The sequence below is a fragment of the Lissotriton helveticus genome, chromosome 3_1 (genome assembly GCF_964261635.1).
Source record: "Lissotriton helveticus chromosome 3_1, aLisHel1.1, whole genome shotgun sequence".
Taxonomy (NCBI): domain Eukaryota; kingdom Metazoa; phylum Chordata; class Amphibia; order Caudata; family Salamandridae; genus Lissotriton; species Lissotriton helveticus.
In genome coordinates this window covers 1,936,801,174-1,936,822,513 of record NC_136061.1, presented here as the reverse complement: position 1 = coordinate 1,936,822,513, position 21,340 = coordinate 1,936,801,174, and the positions used below count along the sequence as shown (strand labels likewise).

The window sequence follows — 21,340 nt, the reverse complement described above, 5'->3', positions numbered from 1 at the left end:
TTCTGAAGGATACTTCTGACCTCCCAATCCTTACCTGCTGAATACGCCCCGGGCACCAGATTAGATTTGGAGAATTTGTTCAGCAATTCCCTTGCAGGCTGTGTGGCATTGTGCGGCTGCTGGTTGTTTCTGTTGCACCCCGCTTCCACCCCAAAGCATAAGTCGAAGCAGCAATCTCCTGCATCCTTCCACTTGCCTTCTGAGAAGTCGTGTGAACACCAGTATGTCACTCAGTCTAGATAAGAGTCTTGAAGATATTGTTTTCACTGCCCTCCAACCCCCCCATTCCTCTCATTCACCCTGCCCTCCTTCCCCCTAAATGGTCTCAAGGCTGCCAGAATTTGCGGAGCAGCCGGCAACACTGCAAGAGGTGGAAGCCTTTAAAGGGGCTGGATGATGCTGGCTCTGTATACGGTATGCCACTAGGTGGTCTACTGTGCACATAGTTCACGGGTTCCCTAAAATTGTACAGTGCTAAATGTAAAACCTGAAGTGCTTTATTAGAGCCTCTGCTGCCGTTTAATGAGGCCTTGTCTGACGTTCTTCTGGGCAACTGGTCCAGGCCCACTACAGGTCAGCCTGTAGATAGGAATGTAGCCAGACGCCACCGCCCGGCTCCGGGCGACCTTGCTTTCCTTTTCACCCACCCCACCCCCGAGAGCCTGGTCATCCAAGCCTCTAACTCCCAGACTGCGTTCCCGACGGCTTCCACCGATCGGGAATCCAAGAGGTATGAGCAGTACGGGAAGAAAGTATTCTCATCCCTGAGTTTAGGATTGCGGTCAATCAACACCGCATGCCTCTTGGGCCGCTACACCCACTCTCTGTGGGACACGGTTGCGGACGTGCTGCCACAATGTCCGGAGGAGGTCCGGACTAAACTCACCAAAGCCCTTGCGGAGGGTCGAGATGCGGCACGGTACTCCATCCGTTGTGGGCTGGATACCACGGACTCACTGAGCAGAGCGATAGCAACGACGGTGGCGATTCGTCGCCACGCCTGGTTGAGGTCCGCCAACTTCTCGGCTGATGTCCAGAACACTCTTATGGACATGCCGTTTGATGGCCGTCGCCTCTTTGGCAGACCATGCGCTTGAGCGCTTTAAGGACTCGAGGGCTACGGCCAAGTCCTTGGGCCTCTCGGCCCTGCGCCAGCCATCGGCTGCCGTTTGCTCTTTTCGTGGCCCAGTAAGGGGCGCCCCCACACGTGCAGCCAGCCACGGACCGCAGACTACCGTCCAGCGCGGTGGCGTACGTGGAAACAGCCCCGGCGGCTGTCGGGGACAACACGCGGCCAGTCCACACCTGCCCCTGCAGCATCCGCCATAAAACCTTCCTAGTCCGAGCTTTCAGGCCCATGTGACGCCAGTGGGGGGCAGGGTTCGCCATCACCACCTCCACTGGCGCACTGTTACATCTGAGAGGTGGTTGCTGCTAATCGTCCAAAGGGGCTATGCCCTCCCCTTCGAGGCGACCCCCTCCAGCCATGCCACCGCAGTACCACGGCGTGTAGGGGGATCACTTGGCACTTCTCCGAGAGGAAGTTACGACCCTCTTGGCCAAGGGGGCCATCGAGCGCGTTCCTGGGCCAGAAGTAGGGTGTGGTTGTTCCTCCCACTACTTTCTGGTACCCAAGAAGGGCAAAGGAGGCCTATACCCTATCTTGGACCTACGGAAAGTCAACGGCTTCCTCCGGCAGGAGGAGTTCAAGATGCTGACACTAGCTCAGGTCCTAGCTGCCCTGGACCCAGGAGACTGGATGGTAGCGTTGGACTTGCAGGACGCTTATTTTCAGATCACCGTCCTGCCGGCGTTACCTGCGGTTCACTGTAGGCCACGAGCACTTTCAGTTTACCGTGCTCCCCTTTGGCCTTACCAGTGCCCCACGGGTGTTCACGAAAGTGATGGCGGTGGTCGCAGCTCATCTGCGCAGGTTAGGGGTTTCAGTCTTCCCATACCTCTGACTGGTTGTTGAAGGTTGGCTCGCCCTAGACAATAGTCAGCCACCTCCAGACTACGGCCGACCTCCTGCACCTGCTGGGGTTCTCCATCAGTGTGCCGAAGTCACACTTGTGTCCCTCTCAGAAGCTCCTCTTCATAGGAGCAGTTCTAGACTCCGTGCAGTTTCGGGTTTATCCTCCCGAACAGCGGGTTCCGGATATTCATGCTGATTCCTATCTTTCAGCCGTTATCCCGAGTCACGGTCAGGTTGACGCTGTGGCTTCTGGGGCTGATGGCCTCCTGCATCCTCTGGTGCATCACGCCAGGTGGCGGATGCGGGCTCTGCAGAGGGACCTGAAGTTTCAGTGGGCCCAGCATCAGGGCAACTTGTCCGACCATGTCTTGATCTCGGAGGGCACCTCTAAACAGTTGCAGTGTGGCTCACGGACTGCGATTGGGTCAGCGGCAGATCCCTCTCCCTACCCCAACTAGAGCACGTAGTTGTGACGGATGCATCCCTCCAGGGCTGGGCGGGGCCACATGGGAGAGGCGGAGATCAGAGGCCTCTGGTCTCCGGCGGAGTCCCGGCTCCATATCAACCTTCTGGAGCTGCGGGCGATCTGACTTGCACTGAAGGCATTCCTACCCTCTGTCCGGGGGAGTGTAGTGCAGGTGTTCACGGACAACACCACCGCCATGTGGTACTGCAACAAACAGGGCGGGGTGGGGTCGTGGACCCTATGCCAGGAGGCTCTGCGCCTCTGGCAGTGGTTGGAACATCAGGGCGTGACCCTGGTGGTTCAACACTTGGCAGGTTCACTGAACGCCAGGGCGGACGAACTCAGCTGTCAGTGCATGATGGATCACGAATGGCGTCTGAACTCGGACGTGGCACATCTGTCCCCAGGAGTAAGGGCCCTGTACGTACTCTTAGGGTGTTGAATGTAAATGCCAGATCCATGGTAAAACATTATCAGGCCATCCACGATCTCATTAAGGATGAGTCTCCGGACATATTTGCCATCACTGAAACTTGGCTTCAGGATGCGGATGTGGCCATTATCAACTTAGCCTGCCCCCCTGAGTATTCTATCTACACTCTGAACCGGCCAACTAGAGGAGGTGGTATTGCTCTTATAGTTAGGTCCTGTTTTACCTGTAATTGGAATGGCCTCAACATCGATGGCTGTGAAAGTGCCTCTTTCAAGATCCAAATCAGCCCCCAGTTTACTTTCTCTAGGATGGTGGTTTACCGCCCTCCGGGGAGTGATGTAGTGTTCATAGACGCCTTTTCAGACGCTGTCAGCGCATTAGCTATGGGCTGTGCTAATTTTTCCATCATGGGCGACCTGAACCTCCATTTTGACACTCGCACTACCCCGGCGGTGAAAAGTATCTTAGCTGATTTAGAGGCTCTACAGCTCTTCCAACAGGTATCACAACCTACCCATGTAGCAGGCCATATTTTGGACCCCTTCTTCACTAACCTGACCGAGGCCAGTATTGTATCCATCTCTCCATTAGGGTGGTCGGACCATTTTCTTGTGTCTATCCGGTATTCTTTGCCGGAGACCCCCTCTACTCCAACGTTTAGGCGGGTTGCCAAGCGTCATTGGAATAAACTCAGGATGGAAGACCTGCACTGGCTTCTGCAGGAAGTGCCGTTGAGCCCGCTGGATGACGTGGAAGCTGGCTACGATCAGTTTTGTAGATGGACTACTAGGGCGCTGGATTCTCTGATTCCCATCGTCTCATGTAAATTGAGCACCAGAGATCCGAGCCCCTGGTATGACGGGGCACTGCGTGCCCTGAAGGGGAGTTGTAGACGGGCGGAGAGAGCCTGGCGGAAGACGTATGATGCTGATATGAAAGCCGCGTACGTTGCTTCCGTCAAGACCTATCATCGAGCTATTTGTAAAACTCGTGCGGCGTTTTATGCATTGGAATTCCGCAATAGCTCGAACTCGTCCAAGACTATATTTAAAGCCGTTAAAGATCTTTTGGCGAAAAGAACCACCTCACCGGCAGTTGGCTCCATCTCCCACTGTGAGGCACTGGCTTCCTTCTTTTTGGAGAAGGTTCGAGTTATTTATCAGGCTTTTCCGGCCATTGGGCCCGACCCGGGAACTCAAGATGGTACTCAAGGACACACTACATTGCACTCCTTTCCTCCGTTACTTCCGGAGGAATTTAACAAACTTGCCTTGCAGATCAAGTCGGGCTCTCCCTCGGATCCAGTAAGATCAGCTCTTTTTAGAGACCAGTCTTTTCTGGGTGGATCCGCAGTGTGCTCCTTGATTAACCTTTCGCTGACCTCGGGTGTGGTTCCGATCAAATGGAAGCAGGCGGTGGTTTCTCCAATCTTGAAGAAGCCTTCGATGGATCCCGTAAACCCGAGAGCTACCGACCGATTTCATTACTCCCTTGGGCGGCGAAGGTGGCAGAGGCTCATGTTAACTTGGCCCTGTCAGAACATCTCGCACGGGCCGATGTCCTCGATCCCACGCAGAATGGCTTCCGTGCTGGGCACAGCACGGAAACGGCTCTTCTTGCGATGGTGGAACACCTGCGTACGGTGCTGGATGCTGGTCAGACGGCGGCGCTGGTATTATTAGACCTCAGCACCGCCTTTGACACTGTCTCTCACAGCATTCTGTTGCACTGGTTGGAGGAGATTGGTGTTGGGGGACAGGCCCTGCAGTGGTTCCGCTCCTTCCTCGACGATCGTTCCTTTTGCGTGGCCATCCCTCCCTTTCAGTCCAAATTCCATCCACTGGCCATGGGGGTTCCGCAGGGATCCTCGCTGAGTCCCACGTTATTTAATCTATATGGGAGACCGCTGGCTGAAGGTCGCAAGGCAGTGGGGCCTAATTATGGTCTCGTATGCCGATGATACTCAGCTGGCGGTTACCCTCAGCGGGGATGCGGAGGCTGATGCCCGCAGGTTTCAGAATGGACTGAAGGCGGTGGCCAGCTGGATGACGGCGCACTGTCTCCAGCTTAACGCATCTAAGACCGAGGTTATGATTGTCGGAAAGAGAGCGGAGCTTTGGGGGGACAGCTGGTGGCCCTCGGAACTGGGACCATCCCCTACTCCGGTCTCCGAATTAAAAAACCTGGGAGTTAGGCTGGATAGTAGCCTTAACTTTGTTGCCCATACCAAAAAAAACGCGGCCTGTTGTTTTGGCGTTCTCCGGCGCCTAAGACCAGTCCTTAAATTCTTCGATGCCCCGACCAGGCAGCTGGTGATTCAGGCAACGGTAATCTCCCGGCTTGATTACGCCAGTTCTCTCCTGGTGGGGGCTAACCAGGCAGAAATTACCCGTCTGCAGCGGGTCCAAAACGCTGCAGCTAGAGCAATAGTAGGCCTGCCAAGATGCTGCTCCGTCTCCAATGTTCTTCGCTCCCTGCACTGGTTGCCGGTGAAGATGAGGATCCATTTTAAGGTTTTGTGTTTGGCTTTTAAAATTCTGAAAGGCACCGCCCCTCAGATCCTGTCTGATCTCCTGTCCCTCTATGTCCCGGCACGCTCTCTTCGATCTTTGGGCCAGGCTCTTGCCGTGGTCCCCCGTTTTAAGTTGTGTCGTGCCGGTGGCAGGATCCTTCCGTGTGAAGGCTGCGGCCATCTGGAATTCCCTTCCGGCTGAGATTCGTATGCTGGAGGATCTTCTACATTTTCGGAAAGCCATCAAAACGTTTTTATTCTAATCTCCCTGTAGTCGTTTTTTCCCTGCTTTTTTGTTGGTAGTGTTATGTTTTTCCTTGTCGGGCGCCAGGACGCTCCTTCGCTGGAGCAGCTGTGCGCCTAATAAAAAATATTAACATAACATAACATAACAAGGCCGCTTTCAGCAGTGGGGAGAGCCTTGGTTAGATCTATTCGCCACCGAAGAGAACGCGCAATGTCATCAGTTCTGCACGTTGGAATTTCCAAGGCGGCACTCGCTCAGCGACACTTTTCGTTGCGATTGGAGCTGCGGTCTGTTGTACGCCTTTCCGCCTATACCACTTCTGCCCAGAGTGCTGAAGATCAGGCGAGACCGGGCCCAAGTTATCCTTGTAGCTCCGGACTGGGCACGAAGATACTGGTATCCCGAGCTACTCAGTATGTCTGTCGATTTCCCCCTATTCGTCTGCGTCTTCAGGAGGACCTTCTGTCGCAGCAGCAGGGGACGGTCCTCCACCCGAACCTGTCCAGTCTCCACCTCCATGCTTGGAGATTGAGCGGCGACAGTTGAGGCCATTTGACTTGCCCACTGAAGTTTGTACTGTGATTCTGGCAGCCAGGCGTCCCTCCACAAAGTCGGTATACGCCTGCAGGTGGAACAAATTTGTGGCATGGTGCACGGCAAAGGCTGTGGATCCTTTCTCGGCATCCCTTTCTGCGGTTCTCCTATTCCTTCTTTCTCTTGCCCAGCAGGGCTCTGCTCTGGGCACTATCAAGGGCTACCTTTCTGCCCTTTCAGCCTTTTTAAGGCTACATGATCAGACATCTTTGTTTAAGTCCCCAATTGTAAATATATTTTTGAAGGGCATCACACACACATTCCCTCCTGTTCCATTCGTGATGCCTCAGTAGGGCTTGAACCTTATACTTACTTACCTTATGTGCGCTCCCTTTGAGCCACTTCATAACTGTCCTCTCCGCCTTCTTACTCAAAAGACTGCTTTCCTGGTTGCCATCACCTCTGCCGGGAGGGCGAGTGAGCTCCAGGCTCTTTCCTCTGAACCGCCTTTCCTTTCTGTCCATCCGGACAAAGTTGTGTTGCGGACAAGACCCTCTTTCCTGCCCAAGGTAGTCACAGCCTTCCACATCGGGCAGTCCAACACCTTGCCCACCTTCTTTCTGCCTCCGCATCTCTCGAAAGAGGAAGAGCGGCTCCACGGTCTGGACCCAAAATGTGCGCGCTCCTTCTATCTGGATCGCACTCGCCAGTTTTGGGTGGATGACTATTGGACCCGTCTGCTTCTGAGAGTCCCCTCACCAATATGATTTCTTTTGTTCCCCTGAACCTTCCAAAATTTGCCGCTTTTTATTTGTCTACCAGGACCTTTTTTGTGTGTTGTTTCATGGGGCTAGGTGTTCCTTGACACCCAGTTGCTCACAAGGTTTCTGGCACCTATGTACAAGGCGCCTGGCAAAACCTGTGGACATAAACTGGGGTTGGCAACCTGTGTGTGTTTAACCTTAATATGGTGGACACATATTTCCCTCATGTGAGTGACTCCCATTGGAGCCTCCTTGAACCCTGACCTTTTGAGGTATTGGCGCCCTTTCTGGTTGGCGCGCTTTCCTGACAGGAATTTCATAACTTTCCTCAGGTACACAAAATGGCTGCTCCAGAGCCCCAGTACGGTGGCTCTGAGTGACCAAAATACACCTCAAAAGTGCCATGCCATTGACACAGCCAGGGAAGGTTCTAGAACCTTCTGGCTCGTGCCAGTACCTCACGGCACTGGCAATATACAGCCCAGTCCCTGGCGGCCATTTTAGATGTAATTCAGGTTCCAGACTTGACACCAGAGTGACACCTGCCCTGCTGACCCCTGAGGTGGCTGAGAGCACAGGCAGTAGAGTGGCAAGGGTTAATAGCCTGATTCCTGACTGGCGTTCCAGTCAGGCGTGTTCCAGTAACCTTGCGCCTACAGCGCCTGCCCAGCTAGTGCCTCATTGCCCCAAAAGACTGTGGCCAAGTTTATGTTCTACAGCCTTCACTGCCTTGACACTTGAGCCAAGCTACCCCCTTTGTGCTGGGCTTGCCCATCGCAGGTCCAACAATGACCAACTCTTTGTTGGTTACGTGGGCGCTAAGAAAGGTCGGGCGGTGCACAAGCGGACCATCTCTAGGTGGGTCGTCTTGTGCATCAAGGTATGCTACTCCTTGGCTAAGAAGGAGCCTCCTGTTAGGCTGAGGGCCCATTCCACTCGGGCCACGGCGGCTACTACTGCCCTGGGCCAGGGAGTCCCCTTGCAGGGCATATGTCAGGCAGCTAAGTGGGCCTCGCTGCACACGTTTGCAAGACACTACTGCCTGGACAGCCAAGTCCGGAGGGATGGCTTCTTTGGCTGTTCCGTCCTCCAGGACTTTCTGGTGTGATTATTGGTTCGCAGTCCCACCACCGGGGTTGGTATTGCTGGGGTATCTATTCTAAGTTAAGGAATCGAATACTAACTTGTTTCTTTCAGATGCACAAGTTACTTACCTTCGGTAACGATATATCTGTGAGAAACAGTAGTTAGTATTAGATTCCTTACCGACCCACCCATCCCCCCCAGTTCTGCGAACTGATATCTAGTGTTAAGGTCATCCCCTTTCAGGGCCCTAGTTTCATGGCACCTGTGTTGGTTTTTAACATGGCTCCGCGTTTCTGGCGCGGAAAAGCTGTGCATAAGAACTGGCGTCTGAGTGCGAGGGCGGCGTCTAAGTACTCCGGCGACCTCATTCCGGCACCCACGACTCAAACGACGGACGCGGAGCCACAGACGACGCCTACCGACGCGCAAGGGTACTGCAACGCTAAAGTTTCCAGATCCAGTCTGACGCCTGGGGATGTTCTAAGTTAAGGAATCTAATACTAACTACTGTTTCTTACAGATATATAGTTACCAAAGGTAAGTAACTTGTGCGTTATGGCCTTGTCATTCTTTGCCAACAACAGCTGGAGATGGGCTTTTGTGGGTGAGGAGCCCATGGCAAGTTTCCATGCTTAGCTCAGGTCTTTGAGTTGCTTCACTCTCAGATGTGCATAGGGCATCGGTTTAGCTCCTGGAAGGTCCCTGCACTCTCATGGCTCATGGTTTTTAAAATCGTTTCAGTCTTGTTAAAGAATTACAAAAATGCTAAGGGTCTAACTACTTTACAGACTTAATTTCTAAACAACTGGAGACTTAACCGAGGCACACTTGCTAGCTTAACTAATTTGGAAAAAATCTAAATTTGGTAAAACATTTTAACTAAAGACCATTTTGGATTTCCTATTGTGGAATCAATTATTGAGCAAGTGGTACAAGAAATGTGAAGACTTGTAGCCCACCGCTGCCACCAATGTAGGAAGCTGGTTCTGTATATGGTATTCCACAAAGTGGTTATATCATGCACAGTCTAGTGATTTTCCTGCAGAATTGTATAGGGCTCCATGTAAACCCAAAGTGCTCTATATGTGGTAGTGTAGGTGGGCAGTCTTGGGCCTAATACTGTGTAAGACATTTGTTAGGCACACACGGACTAATAAATGACATGCGACTGAAAAAGGTGATCCAAAGCAATTTAAAAATAAAAAAAGCTTCTTTCAAGATTTATTTTAAAGATCAAGATGTTCGCGAAAAGATAAGTGTTTCTTCGGAAAGATACTATTTACTTATGAAGTAGACTATTTTCAAGCTTTGAAATGTTAACCTATGGGAGGAAAACAAGATGGCAGTTTTTGCAGGTAAGTACTCAACTTAGATTCAGTCTTCGGGTTCTTTAGTCTGCACCAGGCAGGGTTTAAATCAGTTCCAAGATTGCGAGGGGTGACCAGGTGCCGAGTTTCAATTTGAGGTCATGCATCCAATGTTAACCAATAGAGACTGGGGGTACTTGAAGTCGTGCTGCTCACAGGTGAGTAAAGGTGTGTCATGAATCGATCTACTGGGGGTTAAGGTAAGTACAAGGGGGGGGGGGGGGCACAAGGCAGCACCAAACGTACAACCTTTGCAACACAGGGGCGACCGGGTGCAAAGTGCCAAACTTGCGTCGGGCTCTCATAGTTTTCAATATAGAGATTGGTTTTGAATAAATGCTGCAGGCTCAGGCCAGGAGGCCGGACGAAGAAACCCATAGCTGCCCAGGTAAGTAGAGATGCTAGAGGATGCAGGGACACCAGTGGTTGAGGTTTCCAAGGACCAGGGGCTTCGGTGCAGGGGTGTTCTTGGGCATCGGAAAACTCTTACTGGGCAGGTCGTAGTCAGGGGAAGTCTTCAAGTTGAGGCTGCAGGAGTCGAAGAGGAGTCCGGCAGGGGTGAGCCCATGGTGGGAATGTGCTCAGAAGCGCTGGAAAAGCTTTGCAGGACCGGTGGGCCACTTGGAGATAAATCTGCAGGCGAGTTTGTGATTACTAAGGGCAGTTATTTTTCTTTGAGGATGGTTTCTTCTGGACCGGTCCGCTGTCAACGGGAGATTAGGAGTGTTTCTTGAAGGCAGACAGTCAGTCCTCCCAGGGTTCTGGAGGTCGCTGTTCTGCAGGGCGGGTCGCTGTTCTACAGCTGGGCCTTTGAGGGCTGCAGACAGCCGGTAGGGCTGGCGTAAACGTCAGTTAGTGCCTTCAGTCTTTGCTTCTACACAGCTCTTCTTTGTTTATTTTATTTTGAGAGTTTTATATAGCGCGAACAAGATCTTTGCAGATAACAGAGCGCTTTACAAAGGCAGGTGGAGGGTAGGGGAACAAGGGGGCATAGTGGGGAGGTAGCTCAACGTGATCATGTACATAGCACCAATATAGTATATAACATAGTACCAATATAACGTATAGTACAGGTATGAGGTAGCAGGCATAGTTGGAGCGTAAGTCATCACCAGGTTCATGTACATAGCACCAATATAGTATATAACATAGTACCCATATAACGTATAGTACAGGTACGAGGTAGCAGGCAAAATTGGAGCGTAGGCCATCCACTCGCTGTAAATAAACACGTGCATAGGAATATATAGGCAATATCATAGCGCCAGACTGGTAATACTGTTCTTAATGTAAAACACGCGAAATTGTTCAAGTGTATTTAGCCATAAGGATACTTTTAACTTCTTTCTTAAAAAGAAGGGAGGAAGAGATGAGTCTTGTTTCAGGAGGAAGTGCGTTCCAGATCCTGGGCGCCATACCAGAGAAGGAGCGTTTGTAGGTTTTTTCCTTCCGGAATCTTCGCGGTTTCAGCAGAAGATTGTTCGTGCTCCTGGTGGTTCTGGACCCACCTGAGATTGTCAACTTATGAGTGAGTTAGCTGGGTGATTTCAAGTGTATAGCCTTGTGCGTCATGCAGGCAATTTTCAGCTGAATTCTGGCTTCCAGAGGCAGCCAGTTCAAGGCTTTGAAGTCAGAGATATGCGAATGCTTTTTTGATCCAGTGATGAGTCTTGCTGCCGCATTTAGTGACGCTCTTAGGGGTGCAGTTGTCGTTAGGGGGAGGCCGCAGAGGGCCACGCTGCCATAGTCTATGCGAGGGATGACTAGAGCTTGTACTGCTGTTTGGAAGTCTTTTGCTGGGAGGAAGGGTTTCAGTTTTCTCAAGGTGTTTATTTGGAAGTTCGCCCCCTTAGTAGCCTTGCTGATATGCTGCTGCATGCTGAGGTTTGTGTCTAGTGTTATGCCTAGGGATTTAGCTGAGTCCACGATGGTCGGTTGGACATTGAGTGCTGTTAGGTGCTTAAGCCATGTTTGTGCGGAAGATATTTTCGTGGGAGGTGAGATTAGGAGGAACTCAGTCTTCATAGCATTGAGTTTGAGGTGGTTGTCAGCCAACCAAGATTGGGTGCTTCTGATCGTTGAATTCAGACTCAGGATGTCTTTGGGGGATTGTAACTTGAGATATATTTGAGTGTCATCGGCGTACATGTGAAAGTGTACATTGGATGCTTGTAACAGAGTGGTGAGAGGTTCCATAACTAGGTTGAACAAAGTAGGGGATAAGCAGGATCCTTGAGGGACGCCTAACGATACCGGTACTGGGGAAGACATTAGGTTTTTGCTCTTGAATTTTTGAGACCTGTTGTGAAGAAAGGAAGTGAACCAGCGAAGCACAGTCCCAGATAGGCTAATTCTTGATTTTAGGAGTTCGAGTAAGCTCTCATGTTTCACTGTGTCGAATGCCGAAGAGAGATCAAGAAGGATGAGGAGGCAGGTATTGTTTTGATCTAACATTTGGATGGCGTCGTCGATAATGTGAGTCATAGCGGTTTCAGTACTGTGCCCTGCTCGGAAGCCTGATTGGTGTGGGTTGAGGAGATCAAACTGTTCTATGTGCTTTGTCATTTGCAGTTGGACGCATTTTTCTAGCAGCTTGGCGAGAGTGGGAATGTTGGTAATCGGACGGTAGTTGTTTAGATCGGTGGGGTCGGCTGTTGGTTTCTTCAGTAAAGGTGTAACTTGTCCAACTTTGAGGGAGTCCGGGATGGTTCCTTGTTGTAGTGAACTATTGATAATTTTAGTCCAGAGTGGGAGTAGCAGAGGGATGAAGTCTTTTACGGCGTTAGCAGGAAGAGGGTCAGTGAGGTGATTGGATGGTTTTAGAGTGCTGAGTATTCTGCCAATTTCTCCTTCAGAGTAGGTGTCAAAGGATGACCATGTCGCATTGTTTTTTAGTTCAATGGGTGTTATGCAGTTGGGTATTGAGTACAGGCTTGCGTCATTGCGGAGGTCTCTCTTTATATTGTCAGTTTTATTGTTGAAGAAAGCTGCGAAATCTTCACAAGAAGGGGTAGTGCTGATAATGTCGACAGCTGGGGGTTGTTCCTTAGATTGAGATCGAATTAGTTCGAACAATTTACTTGGACGGTTTTTAGCTTGGTCTAGCTGGATTCTGAAGAACTCTGACTTTGAGCGTTTTATTTTCCTGAAGTATGCATTTCTCTTTTTCCTAAGAGTTTTGAGATGCAATGTCGAGGGAATTGATCTCCAGGTACGCTCTGCCGATCGCATAGCCCGTCTCTCTTCATTGAGACTCCCGTTGTACCAGGGGTTGGATATCTTCGTGGATACTCTTTTCAATTGCATTGGAGCGGCCTCATTGATTATTGTGGCCATGGAGTTGAGATAGTGGTCAGTTAGGACCAGCACATCAGAGGTGTCGGTAGGGGGGAGTAGGAGATTGCAGCTGTTGGGGGGTAGAGAGTTTGGATTGAGTTTCCTCATGTCTCTTTTCCAGACTTTGGGCATGGCGTATTGCACCGGGATGAGTTTTACCTTTTCCTTGATGATGAATGTTATAATATGGTGGTCTGACCAGTCACAAGGTTGTATTGAGTCGAGTTGAGTGGTGCCTTCTTTGGAAATGACCAGGTCGAGGGTCGAGCCTTTGTCGTGTGTCGGAGTGTTGCAAATTTGAGTAAGGTCAGATGCGGTAAGGAAACTTTTGAGGCTGTTAACTACTGCGTCACTGCCATCATTCCAATGGAGATTGTAGTCACCAAGGTAAATTTGTGTGTGTAGCCGTCCTGCGTTGATTAATATTGTGTCCATGAGTTGTTGGGAGAAGACGAGGTTGTCCCCCGGGGGGTGGTACATGATGTGTAACGAGCATACAGGTTTATTCTCACTGGTGACATCAAGGCAGAAGTATTCACAGGAGGTAAGAGAAGGGGCGGTGACTTTATTAATAGAGAGGTTGCTCTTGTAAATGCAGGCGATTCCGCCACCTGTCTTGTTGGGCCTGTCAAGTCTAGTGATGTAGTAGTTGGGGGGGACTAGGATGTCCATGATAGGATTGGAGGATTCAGTTAACCATGTTTCAGTTAGTATGGCCAGGTCAAGGTTCCTAGACCGGATGAGGTCAGCGACCTCCATCGAGTGTTTTTGGGCCGACCTACAGTTGAGAAGTGTGCATTTGAGACTGGGGGTGCAGGGGGAGGTGGAGGGTTCCGTAGTGAGAGGGACTTTGGTGAGGTTGTTGGGAACAGAGCCTCTGTTGCTATACGTGGGGTGCCTACTGGGGTTGGAGAGAATCGTAGAAATGGACATGTGCGTGGTGGCTAAGCTCTTTTGGGTTGCCGGGACATATGTGCTGAGTAGGGTTTGTATGTCGCGGTCCGAGAGAGTCTTGATAGCGCGCTGGGGGCGGTTGGCGGTATTGCGAGAGGGGATAGAGGTCCAATGTGAGGGGTGGTTCGGAAGTGTCTTGATAGTGCGCTTAGGCCTGTTGGAGGTATTGCGAGAGGGGATAGAAATCCCATGTAAGGGGTGCCTAAGATGTGGGGGGGTGTTGTTCATTCGTTGACATGTGGTCGTGCGGGAGGGGTGCGGGAGGAGTAATTCTTTGAGCGAGTGAAGCTCTTCTTTCACTTGGAGGAGGGCGGTCATGATTATATCCAGCGTGACGTTGGGAGTGGGGTTAGAGTTATTGGCAGGGTAATCAGCGACAGGCGGGGTGAGGCAGATGCGGGACGAGTGGAGACTGGTCGTTGTGGGGGGGCAAGTGTAGTGCTGGGGGGTGAGAGTGGGGGGACAGATGTTGAAGGGGGAGTGGGGACCAGGAGTGGAGGGAGGGCTAAGGGTGGGAGGGAGTGAACTGTTGAGGGAAGGGTGGAGGCTTGGAGTGGCGGGAGGGGATATGTTAAGGGTGGGGTGTATGTCTGGCCTGGGTTGAGTGTCGAGCATACGGGGGGCGCTGATGAGGGGGGAGTGGAGGCTCGGAGTGTCGGGAGTGCATGGAGTGAGGGGGGCGATGTCGAGGGAGGGGTGTATGTCAGTATTTCTTTGGGTGGGGGTGGAGGGGGAGATGTTGAGGGAGGGGTGTAGGTCTGGAGTGCGTTGAGTGCAGAGACTGGAAGGGGCGCCGTTGAGTGAGGAGTGCGGGCTAGGGGTGGCGGGAGTGCAGGGAGTGAGTGGGGAGATGTTGAAGGAGGTGTGTCTGACATGAGTTGTTTGAGGTGGGAGTGGGGTTAGAGTTATTGGCAGGGTATTGGGGTGGGGGGTGTTGAGGGAGGAGTGGGGGCCAGGAGGGGGGGGCGCAGGGAGTGGGGGGGAGAGAGGACACGGGTGGGGGAGCTAGGTGCGGCGCGGGTGTGGGGGGTGGCGGGGGTGGAGAGATTGGAGGGGTAATTGGGAGGACATAGAGTCGCGTTGAGGGTCAGAGGCGGTGGGTCGTTCTGAGACGTTAGTTGGAAGTGAGGAGCTCTGGTTCAGTTGTATTGGGGTATGAGTGGAGGGCCGCCGATTTGAGAGGTGCTCTTTGAAAGTGGGGAACAGGTCGTCTAGTAGTTCCAGGTTCCTGTCTGTGGCTTGAATTAGAACAATCCCGTTATTGTAAATAGTAATGGCTGTACTGCCAGGGAAGCGATTGGATGGAGCGATGGAGAGTGATAGTCCATGAGCGGATTTCCTGATGGTGGAGACGTTGAGCAAGGCCTGGAAGGTTTTTCTCCATTGAGCTCTACGTGCGGTGTGGAAGATGATATCGGTGTTCAGGGATCCCTTAACCGGAGAGAAGTAGGTGTCGGCAAAGGGTCTTTCAGGGTGGGACCTCAGGAGGTTGTGTTTAAAGCGTTTAGCGGCTTTTTTTGTGAGTGCGGGTGGGTAGATTATTTTAAATGTGTGATTGCCGCAGTGATCCATGTTAGGAAGGTGCAGGGTGGGTGTGGGAGATTAAGCAGGGGAGATGTGCAGGATCGCAGATAGATGCAGACAAAATACCAATGCCTGTATACGGTATGTTACATAGGTCAAAAGAGGCGACTGCAGACCATATGTTACAGGCGTCAGAAAGGGCACTAGTGGGACAATATGTTACATGGGTCACATGAGATAGCTGCAGACCATGTGTTACAGGGACAGAAGAGGCACTAGTGAGTGAGCTCAATATGTATTAGCAACTAGGTGCATTATAGGCATAAAAGGCGAAGGGAGCAGCATACATAGGTATATAACTATATATATATAAACAATCAGCTATGCGTATAATACTGCTGAAATATTGTAGCAAAAACATATGTCCACTGCAATTTAAAGCGTCAGGTGACGCTAATGAGCAGGGTGAGATAGGTGCAATAGGTGCAGCGTGAATTAAGTGTAGGTGGATATATCCAGGTACACGTGGGAGTGTAATACTGCAGTAAAGGTATGGACTCTATCACACGGAGGTGTAGGTACATAGATATGTGAAAGGTAAACAATGTACTCGAGTGTGTGGTGATGTAAATACCTTTTTTTTTTTTTTTTTTTTTTTTTTGGCAATTACTGCAGCTCAGCAGGTTGTTCAGGATGGTTGCCGAAATAGTATGTAGTCAGACAGCAGTGTTAGTCCTTTGTCAGTTATTGTCAATGTTCGGGATGACCAGTTTCCCTTTCTGCTGAGGGCGAGTTAGTCTTATTTCAGTGTTGCTACTTCCTGGTTGCTGCTTGGGGGGAGGAGCGAGACTTAACTTCTTTTTGGTGCCCCTTGAACACTTTTTCCTGCTGCTGTTCAAGATGTCTGCCAGAATAGACTATAAGGCAGTATTGTTAGTCCTTTGTCCCTTTCCCATTCTGCTGAGGGCGAGATAGTCCTGTTTCTGTGTCTCTGCTTCCTGGTTGCAGCTTGGAGGGAGGAAGAGCCTTATCTCCTTTTAGTACCCCTTGAACTCGTTGGAATGCATCCTCGAGTTAGGGGCGGTGGTGTGATTTATTGCTTGATTGTTGATCCTTTTATGGCCCCCGCCATTTTGCACAAAGGGGGACAATGGCGATGCACTCCAGCCGGGGAAAATCGATAGCAAACTTGGAAATCCGGGCCGAGTGAGAGGGGGCCGACAAAGGTGCAGGGAGAGCAGCCTTCTGTGCACAACCTCCTGTCAGAAGACTGGTGGCCGATCACAGTGTCCTTGGACCTGCTGCAGCTCCGTTCCCGCTCGCATCCTGAGGAATGGGGGGGGCGACTGGGGGTGTCAGTACTCCAGGCGGGCTGCCCGGCTCAGTCCCGCTCCCGCCAACCAAGCGCGGCGCTCCCTGTGAGCGTGTCCTCCCAGGAGTGACTTCCCGAGCGGAGCCAGTCTCGTCTCGTCGGGGACTGCGGCAGACCGTCCCGCCCTGGGATCCGTCGTCCGGTGCAGGCAAGAGGCAGGAGGACCCTCCGATGATGCCCTGCTCCAGCCCCTCTCACCTGCCGGACGTCTCTGATGGCTCCCGCAGATCATCCGCCGAGCTCAGGCTGTGCCCAGCGGCGCCGGTGACTAACAGTGCGCAGATGGCCCACTTGCTCGGGACACCCTGGGCGATATCACGTCGGCTGTCGCAGGCAGGCAGGACTGCCCCGCACAGCGTTCCAGCTGTCCCGCCAGCGCCAGTTGTTGGTCGTCAATCTTTTTTTCAGGGTCTTGGGGAGACCCTTAAATACTAGATTTTGGGGCTTTGCAGGGGAGTAACGGGTAGGGACCAATGGTACCTTGCGTGGGGTGTCTACACCCATTACTATGCCATACTCCTGTGGGAGGGGGTGCATAGTCCTACCCCTGACTGGATACGTTGCACCATTTTCAAGATGGTGGGCACTGAAAAGTGTGCACCTGAGGGCGGGAGTTGGCGAAGGGGGGCACACCTATTCTTCCTACGTTTTACCGCTGGTTCTCCTGCCAGAATTAGGGCTTGTACCGGGAGCAACCATCTACTGCTAGTAGCAGAGGCTGGGGTCGCATTAAGAAGGGGGCAGGCCTTTGAAGCTTCCTTCTCAAGCACTGTACCCATCCTGGTGGAGGAGGTGCCACACCTCTGCCCAGGATGTGCTTTGTTTCTGGCCTCCGAGCAGAGGCTCTCAACCCAGGGGTTCAGAAACCTATCTGGTGGTGGCAGGCTCCCTAAATCCAGTCTGAGAACCACAAGAGGGTTGGTGGGTTTTCAAGGGGCACCTCCAAGTACATGTTTTGATTAAATCTAACACTGACATCAGTGTGGGTGTATTTTTCAGTGAAGCCATCATGGTGCGGGGGGGAACTTGAGTTGTCGAGTTTCCAGCCCGTGTACTCTCTACAGCTTCCCTGGCATTTACAAAATTAAAGAATAGACTTAAATATTGTAGCGGCATCTCTGCTAATGCAGATATGCCCACACCTGAGATGCCTTGGGGCTTGTAAGGACTGCTAGAGCAGTGAGTTTCCTACACCTTGGGCAGTGCTGCTCGACATGGCACACGGGCAGTGTGCCATGTTGACTGTCGTTTTTCACTGCACCAAGGCATGCAAGCTGCAGTTGCATGGCCTTGGTGAGGGCTCTCTAGGAAACCCTCTTCAGTACCCATGGCCTATGTACCAAGGGTACCATTTACTAGTGACTTACAGAGGAACTGAAGTTGCCAATCATCATTTTCCAGGCACAAGGTGGGGGGCAAACATTGCAGGAGAGGCACTTTTCCACACTTGGCCATCCTGATTGTAGAAGGTAATGAGACCTCTGGCTGGAGCAGGCATTGTCTCTGCCCTCCGAGTGCGGGCTATCGCCTTCAGGGCATCGGACACTTGTCTGTGGTGACAGGCTGGTCTACACCAGCCAGCCAGCACACGAGTAGTTAATAGGTTTTCAGGGAGCACCTCTAAGGTGTCCTCTGGGTGCATGAATTAGTAAACCCATCCCTGGAATCAGTGTGGGTTTATGAATACGAGATGTTTGTTAACCAATATCTCTAGTTTGTGAAGCCATCATGTAGCTGGGGACCTCGTAAACACCAGTGTCCAGCACATGTTCTCAAAATGGCTTTCCTGTTAACTTTTAATATCTCAGAATCGATTTGGACAAATCACAGGGACTTATTCACTCATGCAGATCTGTCCACACATGTAGTACAGTGCACCCTAATAAACGTATCCCTCTGCTAGAAGAGCCAAAATTCAAGAGGGTGGTTGATTAATTTCCCTTTTCCCCACCTCCTACAGAGGTGGTGTATAGGCGTGGCACGTTTCAACCACCCTCTTGAATTTTGCTTCTTCTAGCAGAGAGATTCCTTTGTTTATTCTGTTGTTTCTAGGGAGTAGGAATCCCCTCATCCTTAGACAAACTAAAGAATCTCTTCACCCTCCAGTTCGGAAGGTCCCCTGACCTCCTTACCAAAGTTTTTTTGTGCCTTGGGGCTGTCAGGCCTGCTGTAGGAATGGCTTGGCTATATTGCATGCAGTGTCTGCAGGCATGGAACACTAGGGATGTGCTATGTCATGGCTTAACTCTTCTCTGCATCATGGCACGCAGCCTGCAGTTGGTGCTGAGGAGTCCATTCGGGTGGCACAAAACATAAAGCAGCCATTCGGGGCCCCTCTTTAGCCCCCTTGCCCTTATACCAGGGGTGCCATTTACTAGAGGCTTTCAGGGGTTGCTAAAGGTATTGGCAATTGGGAAGACAATTGTATGGTTTTAGGGACCGTGTTCTGGCACTGGAGACCTGGACAGCAGGAGCCCAGTGCACTTCTGTCAAAATTGCATCTGATTATATGCAAAAAATGGTGGTGACGATGTCTAAATAGGGCACTTTCCTACAACCATTGGTTATGAAGAATGCTACAATTGGAAGCTTCTGTGAGCATGTAGTGCACGACTTGTAACTGCCGAGTTTGATTAAGGTTTTTGTAGTGTGAAGTACACAAACTGATTGTAATTCCACAGGAGTCGAAGGAAGGCCAGCATCTAATCAATTGCCATTACACCTTTGCAGACAGAAATTGGACCCAGAGTTTGCTGACATGATCAATGTCCTAGACCACTGCAAAGTGGATGAGGTTGATGAGGACAGTGTCTACAGCGTTTTTGTATCCTATATTGAAATCTATAATAATTACATCTACGATCTGTTGGAGGAAGTACCGTTTGACCCAATTAAGCCCAAGTAAGTGACATTTTCTGCAAACCCCTCTTCTCTGGTGTCTTAATTATAATTTTGCAAGTGATACATTTTTCAAGTAAACGCTCTGGTCTATGGACTTATTGTGTTATTTTATCTTTGTGTCTCAGAATGTCTGCACTTTGTACAATCCCTTGATCGGAGTTCATCTCCTTTTATACCTCTTTCGCACCTTAGTCAGACTAAGTATAATACTAGGCAGTTGTGAGCGAGCTAATGAAAATTCCATCCCTCCTCCCAGGGCCCGTCGGGGTGGTGGTATTTTTCTAAGTTACATTTCTCATAGATGTAATTAAAATCCGACTTTACCATTACGTGGAATTTTTTTTTAGTGTAAAAAAATTTCTTTGAATTGAGTCTCTGGCTAGTACAGGTCAAAAGGTATACATGTGTGTAATCTAAGCTTTGACTTTTCCTATGTGTCAGCTCCAGCCTGACTAGTGGCCATGTCTTTTGGGCCACTCAGAGGGGACATGCTATTTCTAATGTCGGGCGTGTCCACTCCTAAATCTTATGCACCCCACCTTGTGGGCAGAAGGATGAGCTTAGAGGTGACTTATTTAATATTTGGAATCAGTTTTTCCTACCTGTCAGAAGGGTAATTTTGACAGGTCTGTGCAGTGGGGTTTAACCTGATGTCGGGCTGCACAAGGTAGGTTTTGAAGCCATGTTTTCACTGCCACTGTAATGGATGGCACTGGAAGTGTTGCAGTTCAAAAGTGGCGTTTACCATTCTATGCTAGAGTTACACCATATACTATGTCCTCATAGCAAAGGTAAATGTTCCAATCTGGTCTAAGCCAATTTCAATATGTTTTAGGGATCAGAGCACATACATTAGGCACTAGAAAGTGGTGTTAGAGTTCAAGATTACCAGCAGGCGACTCCTAAAGAATAAAAAAAAAATGGGTGTTGAGAACACAAAAAGGCATCATTTTGCAACAAATGTAATCTGTGTTGTGGTTAGCACGTACCTTTGGTGTGCCCCTAGGCAACTGCAATAAGATTAGTGACTCCCCTTGTCAAGCTGGCTTTCGCCCCATGCACTCTACAGAGAAAGTGGTCATCTCAGTAATGGACAAATTACGTGAAGGTATTGACACCAACCTTCCGCAAGCCCTGATACTCCTAGACCTGAACGCCGCTTTTGACACGGTGGACCATTCCATCCTTCTCCACCGTGTCAGGGCGGCGGGCATAGAAGGCTTGGCCTTTTCATGGCTCGAGTCTTTTCTTGCTGGGAGAACTCAAGCGGTCCGTCTGGCTGGATATGCCGCGGCCTCCCGCAAGGTAGAGTGCGGGGTCCCCCAGGGCTCCTCACTTTCCCCCCTTGTGTTTAACCTTTATATCTTCCCCCTCATTTTTATGTTACAGCAGCTGGAGGTCACCGTGTTTAATTACGCGGATGACCTCCAGCTAATCTTCAATCTATCCCACTCATCTTCATCTGCTCTGAACGTCCAGACAGTAATGACGTTCATTCATGATTGGATGAACTGCAACCACCTCAAACTCAACCCGGACAAGACCGAGTTGGTTCTGACCGGAGGTGGTTGCAGTCCATGGTCCCCTTCCTTTTGGCCCCCTTCCCTTGGTGTTCCCCCACTCCCTGTGCCTAAAGTAAAAACCCTGGGGATCTTCCTCAATTCTCAACTCACCGTCCATTCACAAGTTAGTTCCGTGGTTTCCTCTTGTTTTTTCTCCCTTAGAATTATTAGGAAAGTTTCCCGTTTTTTTTCATCCTCTGCTTTAAAAGTAATTGTATTGGCCATGGTATTGTCTCGTATAGACTATGGTAACATAGTCTATAACGGGGCCCCTGCCTACACGATCCGTCGTTTGCAATTGGTGCAG

At 50.7% G+C, this 21,340-nt stretch overlaps 1 protein-coding gene across 7 annotated transcripts in view; it reads left to right on the top strand.

The window, feature by feature from the left end:
* Window positions 1-21,340, top strand: part of KIF23 (kinesin family member 23) — a 258,929-nt gene that overhangs the window by 78,491 nt on the left and 159,098 nt on the right. For all 7 annotated transcript variants that reach the window (XM_078683000.1, XM_078682998.1, XM_078682996.1 and 4 more), the window contains exon 7: window positions 19,301-19,471. In XM_078683000.1, the coding sequence (XP_078539126.1) occupies window positions 19,301-19,471 (171 nt within the window). The remainder of the gene's footprint in view (window positions 1-19,300; window positions 19,472-21,340) is intronic.